We start from the raw sequence: 11,108 nt of genomic DNA on the forward strand, positions 1-11,108 counted from the left end.
GCTACTGACATCAACCGCATCCTCCCCGTGACAAGTCCAGCATGAATAACCTTTCACAAAACCCGATGCCAGCACGTGCATCCGAACATCTTCAGACTTCATCATGCATGTGTTTCCACATTTGCGACATGGACAACACATCATCACAAGTCCTTTTCATTCCATATCACCTTTCCCGACTCCAAAAAAGACCGCCATTTAGTTATCCATCGAGCATTGATTCTTTCCGTGGCGTACATCCAAGAACGGTCCTTCGATCTGCAACACAATACACAAGAAAACACAAAGCAAAATAGTTAGCCTAATAATTAACAAGGGGATTAAGGGTTTTACTAAAAATTTGAAATTTGAAGTTAGGGAGTTCGAAATTGGGCACATTCGGAGAGAAATTGGAGGCCGGAGAGAAACATTAGGAGTGAGAGAGAGCTCGCAGGGGAGAGGGAAGCTCGGGGCGATGACGAGGAGGCCGCATTTTGACCGGCGGCCGGAACTCAAAAATTTGAAATTGGGATACTTCAGAGAGAAATTGGAGGCCGGCGAGAAAGATCGGGAGGGAGAGAGAGCTCGCAAGTGAGAGGGAAGGTTGGGGCTCGAAAATGGAGCTCACCGGCCGCCGGCGGCCGGAGCTCCAAAAATGGAGGTCGCCGGAGGCCGGCGGCCGGATGTGGAGATGGGGGCCGGCCGGGGGAGAGAGGAGGAAGGGAGAGGGAGGAAGGGGATATCTGCAGTTGGGCTCACCGGCGGCCATGGTGGAATTCGGCAGCACTTCGCCGCATTTGGGGGAGAAGGGGCCGTAGCTGGTCCGTTATGACGCGCTGCGGCTCTGCCCAATGTATTTAAACCGCAATAATCATCAGTGTCGGTCGTGACTTGGGCGACCGTTACTGATAATAGGGACTACATCAATGACGGTCGCTGTATATCCGCCCGTTAGAGATGTACCACACATCGGTAACGGTCGGGCCGCGAACGACCGTTACTGATATGCTCTGTGCATCAGTGGCGGGCACGATAGGACGACCGTTACTGATGTATCACTCATCAGTACTGATGTATCACTCATCAGTAACGGTCGGCTATTAAGCGACCGCCACTAATGTCTCTCACGAGGAATGATGGTACATCAGTGGCGGTCGCCTCGCGCGACCGTCACTGATGTATGGCTGGCCGGGGACAGGCAGACCCTGCTCTGTTCATCAGTAACGGTCGGGGCCGCGACCGACACTGATGTTATTTATCAGTAATAGTCGCGCCGGACCCGTTACTGATGTGCCGTGAGATATAGACTGTTTTGTAGTAGTGATTCCTGAGCCCGTTTGCCATTGGAAAATGGATACAGCAGGTGTCCGGTTAACTAAGATTACTTTTAGCTAACCTAAAGGTGCCACTTTCTAATTTGGCCTCGTACTAACGGACGACAAATCATGACAATGCTACTACTCATCACCATTCATCACGCCTACCTGAATCACTGCCCTCCGACGTTTTTCCTCACCTGTGCATGATCACAAACTACTTTTGTGCTGTCAAAAAAACACTTTTGTTTTTCTGTTCAACTAAACCATCATTTTGGCAAAAAGATAATTTGCTCTCGCCTCTCGGTTTGAAAATTGAAACTAGCTGGAAATGGCGCGTGTGTAAGAAAATGAAAAACTTTTTTGGCAATTGGAGAGCCAAAGTGCAGGTGAAACCAAATTGTGCAGTGGAGGTTCGGTAGAACTTTTCATGCCAGGGAAGGGAGGAGGGTCCATAGGCCAAAGCTGGTTCTTCTGTTGTTGTATTTGAGAAGCAATCATGGCAAAAGGAGAAGAACTAAGCACTAGATGCTCACTTTCATCAAAGGAAGGCACAAGTGCAGCACAACCAAAAGATTAGAAAAGGTGCAGGACATGACAAAGATGGGGGGCAAAGGGGACTCATTGCTTGACCCCAGGAGCGGATTTGCAGAATTCGAACAAAAGCTGGAGAACAAAGGCACCATAGATTCGTTCAGAGGAGTTATGGCATATCAACTTATCAAGTGCGCGCGTGAACATCCATCTTAAATTTCACCCACCGATCCTTTGGTAAAGAGCACTAAAGGCTGATACTAGGACTTAACTCTGGTGGCCATGAGATGAAGACCCCCTCATTTACAGATTAGACTCCAAGACTCCAAAAGTTGTTAAATGCTGCAGGCCAATTATTTAATTTAAGAAGAAATAAAATCAAGCCAGAGACCTTGTTGGTTGTAACTACGGAGTACTATGCATACGATTCTGCACATCTTGTGCTGCTGCTGCTGTTGTTTTTGTTGTTGTTGTGCATATAATCATCTGCCACTCTTTAATTTTGCCGGCCATTAGCCCTCTACTTTGTCTCCTCCTTTTGTTTACCAGTTATAGTTCCTAACACGCTTCAGGGTAGGGATAAAGAAGGGCTGGCACGTAACGCAGACAATGGATCCTTTCGGTTGGAAGCGCTACAATGTGCACACTTTGTCGAGTCATGTTTGTTTACCTCTCTTTTTTTTTAGAATGAACACGCTTGCGTTGCTGATTTGGTCCAGCATTTGTCCCACTATTTGTGCATGAGCTACCTACCCCATGTTTGATTCTAATTTTTCAATTCGTCCCATTCACAAGTGTCATACCAAGTCGCCGATCAACTGAAGTCCTATTCTTCTGATGTATCCTTTTAAGATGAACATGACATCCTATTCTTAACATACCAGCTGAACTTCACTGTAGAATATATTTTCCGTGAACAAGAAGGTTACGTGTTAGCTAGCCAGTCATCCCAACAGATTAAGAGTTTAGATCTAATTGATGCCAATATTTAACCACCATTTTGCAGTTGGCAGTTGGTACTGTTCCTGGCCAAAGCCAAAAAGGGTAATGAAACGAGTTGAGTTCTCACATCACCGGATCAGCAGTTACCTCCATCCATTAATTGATCAGTCCCTGAAGCTGACAACACACACACTGAGGAAACCAGGAGCGCCGGTATGGTGTGGTACCACAAGACCATGTCTCTTTTATTTCCTGACGAACACAGGTTACCATATACTCATGGAAATTCTTGATTTCTTCTGAATAAATCGGTATGTTTTCAACTTATCCTGACATTTTACGTTCAGAGCATATCCAGCTGATCTCGTCTTACCGCAAAGTCTCGGCTGAATAGACCGTTTTGCCATTAGCTAGTACTGAAGATTGGGTGATTAGGCTGTCGAACGAGTATATTTCACAACCTGGACCGACTCTGAACTACATGAGGTATTCAAGCAAAGCAGGTAGTATAATTAATCATCCAGTATGATTCAGAACAGTCTTGGACAAAATGGTATATTCACATATACTTGACGATCAACTGGCTGGGAGGGTATATCCTTTTTTTTTTGCTAGAAGGAGGAGCTTTTCATTCATTAGGATCTGCAATGTTTACATATTCAACGGCTACAATATTGGAATTGCTGGCGGGACACAACCCAACCAGAAATTGTTTTGAACATTTCGCCTAGCTACAGCCTACAGCAGCTAGTTCGTGTGCCGCTTGGTTGCTCTCCCTACCAATTTTTACCGCCATGAAGCGAGAACGTCTCGCCCGAATCTCAACGATCTCCTCATAAATATGCCACAACCTTGACATGCCCTGATTCTTATTCTTGATTGCTTCAACTACCACTGCATTGTCTGACTCCAGGATGATTGAGGAGTGGTTCACATCATGGATGCACCGAAGGCCAAGAAGGCAGGCCCTTGCTTCAGCTTCAGCGGCGTCTTGGCATTTGACGCCGCAAGATTACGTGCCCAAATTACAGAGCCGTCGTGTCCACGGGCAATGCAGCCCACGGAGCAATCACCTACATTTTCCACAAAAGAGGCATCAACATTTATCTTAATCCAGTTCACATCAGGAGGAATCAGGAATTGTTTTTTTTCTTACGACCTTATTGCCGGGTTCCACTACCATGCCGATAACGGAACAGAATAAAGGTTCACCCACACACCCACATAGTTTGCTCCTACGATATAATCTCGAAAAAAATCTTTTTCAACCTGTTAGCCAGAACTTTGGAAGCAATTTTATAAATGACATTGCACAGGCTGATATGACGGAACTGACCTAGCTCCGAGGGGCTCACCACTTTCGGGGACAATAAAAATGTTATTGATTTCCTCTGACTCAACTTGAGCATCATGCCTTTCGTGCCGCATCTTGGGCCGGCATCCCTCCTCCTGTACGTGCGTGCACTCAAGTAAAAAAGCATCAACGGCCTACGACACCTTTCATTGCTCGTCATGCATTCCTGCATAGCTTAAGCCCAGCCTTGGTCAAAAAAAAAAGTTTAAGCCCAGCCAAGGGCACATGCAGCGAGGCCAACAAATATACCCGCGTCGTGTGAATACTGTACCATCATAAAACGAACCAAACAATGAAAAAAGGAATGTCCCAAACAAGGACATCGAAACCGCTCGATGGAGATTAATTAAGCATGTAAGGATCATTCCCGGCAGAGACCGTGGCGTTGCAGCTCCGGCGGTGCTCGTTGGCCTGCTCCGGCAGGTACTTCTCGCCGCGCTTCAGCACGGGATCACGGACATGCACCCTTGTCTTTGCCGTGGTCAAAACGACAAATTTGACTATTTATGAAAAGATGAGTCAAAAACAACAGAAATTTTTACCGAATCTGGTCTTTTTGGAATGTCGTTTCCATTACAAAGGAAATTCAATACCCTATGGCGTTATGGCCGATGTGGCGTTAGGTCAGCCGTCGGCCGGTTGTCGTTGAATTATCTCATGTGATTCTGACGTTTCCTTTGTAACGTGAGTGGCGTTTCCAAAAAAATTCTGATTCGAAACAAGTTTCGAGCAAGGGTTACTTTTGCACCCAAAAAATTTGTTGTTTTGGCCCTCCGCCGCCGTCTGTTGCAGCTGCCTCGCCATCACCACCAACAGCCGGCCAGAAGCAGGGCCATCTGCACACGCGTCACATTCGCCATGGATACGATGGGACGTCCAGAGTTGTTTGGAAAGAGACCAATACAGATCGTGTATCGTGGGTGTTACTATCTTCCAGAGATTCCGAGATGTTCAATCTATAGGGGCTCGCCTGTCTAAGATATAGTCTCATGGGGTGGTTTCTGTTTGGTTGAGAATTGTTGTTGGATGAAAATGGAATTTTGGCTGGTTTTGGTCGCTTGAATAGATCATGCCCTACATTTGGGTTTAGGATGAATGGTAAATACGCCAAAAATGTTTAGAAAATCAGATTATTCGTAACAACATACATGTAACATGTTCACGCACATTGTATACAACTAATTTGAAACGGAGACAGGGTGTCTTTTCTTTATTACTTGCACCTGCATACAACATATTTTACAACCATGGAAGTTCAGAATACCACCGTCGAAACAGTAGTTCTGAAAATGATCTGCGTGGAGGCCGAGTCCCCGTTGCCCCTAAGTTGCTTGGCGATTGTTTCTTGCTCCTCTTTGCCCCTTGGAAACATTCCTCCTACTGGAGGACGTGGTGCTGCCATTGCATCACACTCCTTGCATGGCAGTCCTTCTACCAAAAGAACCGTCTTCAAGTTTGGCGCTCGATCCATCATGGAACGTACAAATAACATATGATGACCAAGGAGGGGTCTGAACATAAAAACACGGAGCTCTCTCAGTTGCCACTTATTACAGCTTGTAAACCCGGACATCTTCCATGAAGGTTGCACGCTTTGAACGCCAACGCGTAACCAATTTAGTTTCACACATGGATGATCAAACATCTGTATTCAAGAACCAAAGACCTAATTATATTGAGTATAGTATAAGACTCCCCAACAGATCCTATTCTAAATTCTACGATGAGATGATATCAACAGCCAGGAAATTAATGCTTATATCTGTTCAACTAACAATTGAGGAAGGAGTGAGTAAACGCACCTCAATTTCAAATATCTCGACAGTTGGAGCAGCTTCAAGGAGATTCATTGTCCGTCGAATTCAACATATACGCCATAAATACACAGCTTCTTTAGCTTGTTGAATGCAGCACGGAAGAGTTGCTTTCTTTCTTGCTGAATCCAAAGCTGATAAATAAAGAAAATGCGTCGATTTGTATGTGTAAAGGAAAATCACGTGCACACAAGGTTGCTAATTAATGAAATGGTATGTGAAAGCAAATAACTTGCATGTCGCAAAATTAGCACGGCCGGGACCTTGATACATGTTGTGCAACTTCAAAATCCCTAGTAGTGAAATTAGAACAACATCCCAAAGTACCTAGTGGAATATGAAAATTACCTTTTCTCCTTGGAAGTTTAAGGTGAGAGTATGTATGCCTGTGGCACCATTTAGAAGCTGGCATAAACTAAACTCCGGGACATCAAGATCGGCATCACATACGAGGAATAATTCCTTGAGAGATGGAACAGAACCAAAACGCAGACGGGCCTCGGTATGCATCCAGACCTCCCAGTGGAGCCGTTCTAGTTTAGGAAGGCAAAGCACCTCGATCCTCTTGAAGCAGGAACTGTAGATTTCGAGAACTCTGAGGCTCGAATCTGGCACATTTATCTGCCACAACGAACAGTCTCCGGCGTCATAATTCTCGAGACTAAGGTGCTGCAGCTGCTTGCAGCAGTCAAATAGGATGTGATGCATACCATAAACCCCCTCAGCAAAGCGTAGGTTATAAAGCTGGAGCCTTGTGATGCAGGGAAGCATATTGGGATAGGCCCTCAAGAAGCCGTCCACGTTCCGAGCTTTCTGTACCATATCCGCGTCTTTGCAGTGTTTGGGAATCTTGTCGTCCGAGATGGAGAGGTCCAGTTCTTTCACCATGCCATTGTCGATGGCGTCACGGACCAGCGGGCCAATGTCATGCGAGTAGTTGCCGACCAGGTAGATCTCAAGGGACATTGTTGCTGCGGTGCTGCCGCTCTGTTTGGTGCGCAAGAAACTCGTAGCAGCTCTCGTCAGAGATGCCATTGCCTGATGTAGGAGTATTTCAGAATTAAGATTTTTGATGCGTTCCGGGTAATCTGGGCATGGGGCGGGCAGGAAGTGCCTGGCATGGAGGTTGAGCTTGGGGAGCAACCATGGCAAGTTCCTCCAGCGCGTCGACGGAGCGCTAGTCCTTGCCGCCGTCGCGAGGCCCGCTCTCCCCAAGATGGAGAGCAAAATGTCATCGGGGAGCGCGGAGAGCATATCTTCTTCTTCCTCCTCGTGTGCCTGCCTCGATTAAAAAGACGACGAGATCGATCACCATCCATGAAGGAAGAGATACAGTTGACGAACAAGAACACCGCACGTACTACCTTAATCAGGATGCACGACGTGAAGAGAAAAAGAAAGAGCAAGAGCAAGAGCTTACAAGGCGGCGGCGGCGGCGGCACACATTATTCGACTCCTGGTCCATGGATAACCTTAATTAGGACGCATCATCTTCTTTAATTTATTGAAAGGGAGGGCGGAGGGGGCAGTGGCTGCCGCGCCGCGTCCGACAAGGACACCAATTGAAACCCGGAGGCCGGGATGGAGCCGTGCCGTCGAGCCACCACCATGATTTATGTATCTACACCTATCTAAAAATACGAACCGTTTCTTTCATCACGCGTTTTCGTCGCCTGTCAAACTCCCTCGCCCGACGAGTTTCCACCCGTTTTTTTCGTCTGCCCGACCCGCTGGCCCCAATCCCTTGGCCTCCCAGTCGCGTCTTCTCCCTCCATCTTCCTCTAGGTCGCCGCTGCCTCCTGCAGTCCTGCCCCGATCCGTCCCCCGAATCCTCCTCAGCCGCATCCCCATCCGCCTCCACACCGCGTGCCTCGGCCGCCGCTGCCTGCTGGCCTCCTCCCGCACTTCCTCCCTTGCCGTCGCCGCTACCTTCTGCAGCATAGGAGGCTGGAGGGGAAAGTGGCCATCGTTGGAGGAAGACGCGGCAGCCAAGGCGGTGCCTGCATGGGACGGTGTCCCGGCGGCTCGGGCCCCACGCATTGGCGGCCGGACGGCCATGGTGATGCCCCCACGCGGCGGTGCCTCCAGTCGACGGTGACCTGGCGTCTGCCTCCATGTGACGTCGACCACACGGCTTGCTTTTTCTGAAGGTGAACCTGCTGTTTACATAGCCTGTTGTTTGCCCAACCTGTTGGGAGTTTGGTGAAGCCTGAAACCTGTTAGGAGTTTGGTGAAGCCTGAAACCTGCTGGGAGTTTGCTGAACATATAATCCTCTATCCCAAAGTGTTTTCTTACGATTATTTCAACTGATTTACTACAACTATGTCCAGGACCTTGATCAGATCCTATAGAAACTTCAGTGCATACATATAGATTCCTGTTTAGAGGGCTTATTTATAAGGTGAGTATTCTCTGTGCATAATGGTGTAGCTCCTGGTTTACACACACAAAAAGCATGATGTTCTCTTTTTTGTTGGCTTGGAACAGAAGCAAGTACTCCCTCAGATCCATATTAGTTGTCGGAATATTATATGTATACATACACTTTTTAGGCATAAATACATCCATATTTGAACAAATTGAGACAATTAATATGGATCGGAGTGAGTAATAATATTCTTCGGTTTTCTTCTATCAGAATGGTAAGAACAAATGCACATGCAAGGATGAGTAATTCATATATGGATATAGGGACTGCTACGGGAATTACTTCATATGAAATGAGAGTTTGAATATATCCATTCTCTATAAAATTCTTGCTTGAACTCTTCGTTGAGATATCTTTATTACGTGATGTACCTAGGAGCAAATATTGTTGATTAGAGAAAGAAAAAGGGTCGTTTACCTCAGTACTATCCTTTATTTTTTTTGCCCGCAAAATGAATTGCCCTATTATTCTATAGCTGCCCCAGAATCAGGAACAGTAACTCCAAGATATAGTCCCATCTATATCCATCTCCTGCAATTGCAAATTCTCAATCTTTTCGCTCATGGCAACATCCAGAGTCCACCTTATTTCTATGAACTCGCATATCTTTGAAGACACTGTGATCCTAAACGAGCAAAGCGGAGCGGACCGCAGCGGCTGTATCAGCACATGGGCACTACCACGGGCAAGGCACCATGATCAAGAAAAAAAATCAATTTGTTCAAGCGGAGCGCAGCAAAGCGGCCGTGGCAACGTACGGACACTTTGCTAGTGTATAGTCCTCATCGTAAAATTACCTCCGTGCCGACCGACCTACAGCGCAAGGAGGAGGGACCTTTACCTCGTCCCTTCTTCTTCTTCGACGACGGCGGCGTTTCGTCCGGGCGCAGACATGACCGCGGCACAGCGTGAGGGAAGAAAACCTAGACTAAGCCAGATTGCCGGATGCCCACTATGCATCTGTATCCTCTTCTCTTCTTTTGGGCCTCAATGGGCCAACACTAGCCTAGTCGCTTGTATTGTATGGCCCCGGGCTTCAAACGGCCGGGCCGGCAGCCGGGTAACGACGTTGTACGAGTGCCTGTACCTTTCCACCTGCCTCGTAAAAAAAAAGGTAATTTACAGCCACCAACAGCACCACGACCAACACCGTCAAACATCCTGATTCACGTTGGATCAAAGCTCTTTTTTTTTTTGAAAATTGAGTCCACGTCATAGTTTCATCAAAGTCTAGCTGCAGGCAGTAGCCTTGTTGTCTTTTCTGCTTTGCTACTACAATGGCACTGTGTGTCCTTGCTCTGATGTTGGATTTGGCTGTTGGTGACCTGGCCACGAGTTAAGACCATCTCCAGCCGGCCCCTCTAAAAGCCCCCCAAACGTCAAATAGGAGCGTCGGCGCTAAAAAATCTATCCAGCCCACTCCCTTAAATCCAAAACGTAGCCGGCATGTCTCAAAAATTTAGCCGGCGCCCCCAAACCACTCCCTACTCACGGAGGGGGCTAGCGGGGGCGCTGGCTGAAGCTAAAAAGCAGCGGGCCATCACTGTTGGCGAGACAAACCAAATTTGGGGACCGATGTTTGGGGGGTGCAGCTGGGTGCCCGCTCCACTCCAAACAAATTGCTTGCACCGACGCCCTCTATATAGCCATGCGCTGGAAGATTTATTGGGGAGACGAGTGAAGATGTTCTAAGGAGGCATTTTCTTACAAGTCAGTTCGCTGGCCTGTCCTATTGGGATACAGTATTACAAATTTAAGCACCGTTCAGATATTATTATTTTTAGATAAGCAGGAACTTCCTCCCCGGCTACACTCTATCGAATGAAGCCAAACCAAAATAAACCTCCCAAACGGGTCTCTTTGTGTGTCAGCCTTTTTTTTCTAGTGCCATATCTTTCAGATTAGCATTTGAGTCTATGAGTCTTTGTGTCTTCTTGTCATCTACGTACGTAGTACTGAGTAGTAGATAAAGAAGCATTACCTGGTCCTGTTGAAAAAAAAACATTAGCTATTCAAAATGTGAAGGCGGATTGGGTGACTTACCCATCCTGACAAAACGTGTGTTAGTCATGGGATAGCAAATAATCCGTAGCAAACATGAGACGATTCCAATGCCGAACAGCATTTTGGCTAGGGAACCTTCCCCACAAGATCGCCATGGGGACTAACACTGATTGTAATCCTCTGTTTGATCCACTATTCGCTGTAAAAAAAGATTTAAATCATTTTTCCTATGGAAAATTGTTAGTTCGCAATTCGTTCGTTTTAAATACCAGTGCATTTAGGGTCGTCTCAAGTCAAATTTTATCGACTTTGGATGATTTCTGTAGGAAAAACACCAACAACATATGCAACACCTAACTAGTATCATTAAGACTACCATTGAGCATGTTTTCTTATCACATTTGTGGTATTAAATGTGTTGACATTTTTATTTACAAGGTCGGTCAACGTTTACAAAGTTTGACTTAGAACAAACTCAAATTTACAGATATTTAGAAATGGATTAAGTAGTACTGGTATACGAAAAACGCAATATTTCTTGCAATAACCAGCTGGCATCAAGGTTAAAAATAGCCGAATAAAAAAGGCGGGTGTTCCACCAGGTGTCAAGTGTTGGCCTTGTAGCTGCACCATTTTGACAGTCTATTTGAAAACATGGGGCTCTTATATTCTCCGGCTTTCTCTCATCCTGCTGCCTCCTCCCTCTCTCCCTCCCTCGCCCCGTCGCTCCATTTTT

General features: G+C 46.6%; 1 protein-coding gene across 4 annotated transcripts; it reads right to left on the reverse strand.

Annotated features, from left to right (window-relative positions):
- Positions 1–5,298: 5,298 nt before the first annotated feature.
- LOC100844327 lies at positions 5,299–7,506 on the reverse strand. Of its 4 annotated transcripts, none has more exons than XM_024457382.1 (4): positions 7,360–7,506; positions 6,288–7,217; positions 5,928–6,073; positions 5,299–5,770 (listed from the first exon to the last, which is right to left on the reverse strand). In XM_024457382.1, exons 1-3 carry the CDS (start codon positions 7,402–7,404, stop codon positions 5,972–5,974), a joined length of 1,077 nt encoding a protein of 358 aa, XP_024313150.1. In that variant the 5' UTR covers positions 7,405–7,506; the 3' UTR covers positions 5,299–5,770; positions 5,928–5,971. The 4 variants fall into 4 exon arrangements, with proteins under 4 accessions (XP_024313150.1, XP_024313151.1, XP_024313152.1 ...); XM_024457383.1 differs by lacking the exon at positions 7,360–7,506 and adding an exon at positions 7,304–7,338; XM_024457384.1 differs by lacking the exon at positions 7,360–7,506 and having other exon boundaries at positions 6,288–6,977; positions 7,084–7,217.
- Positions 7,507–11,108: the final 3,602 nt, after the last annotated feature.

This window comes from Brachypodium distachyon, chromosome 1, assembly GCF_000005505.3.
Source record: "Brachypodium distachyon strain Bd21 chromosome 1, Brachypodium_distachyon_v3.0, whole genome shotgun sequence".
In the NCBI taxonomy this organism is placed as follows: Eukaryota; Viridiplantae; Streptophyta; class Magnoliopsida; order Poales; family Poaceae; genus Brachypodium; species Brachypodium distachyon.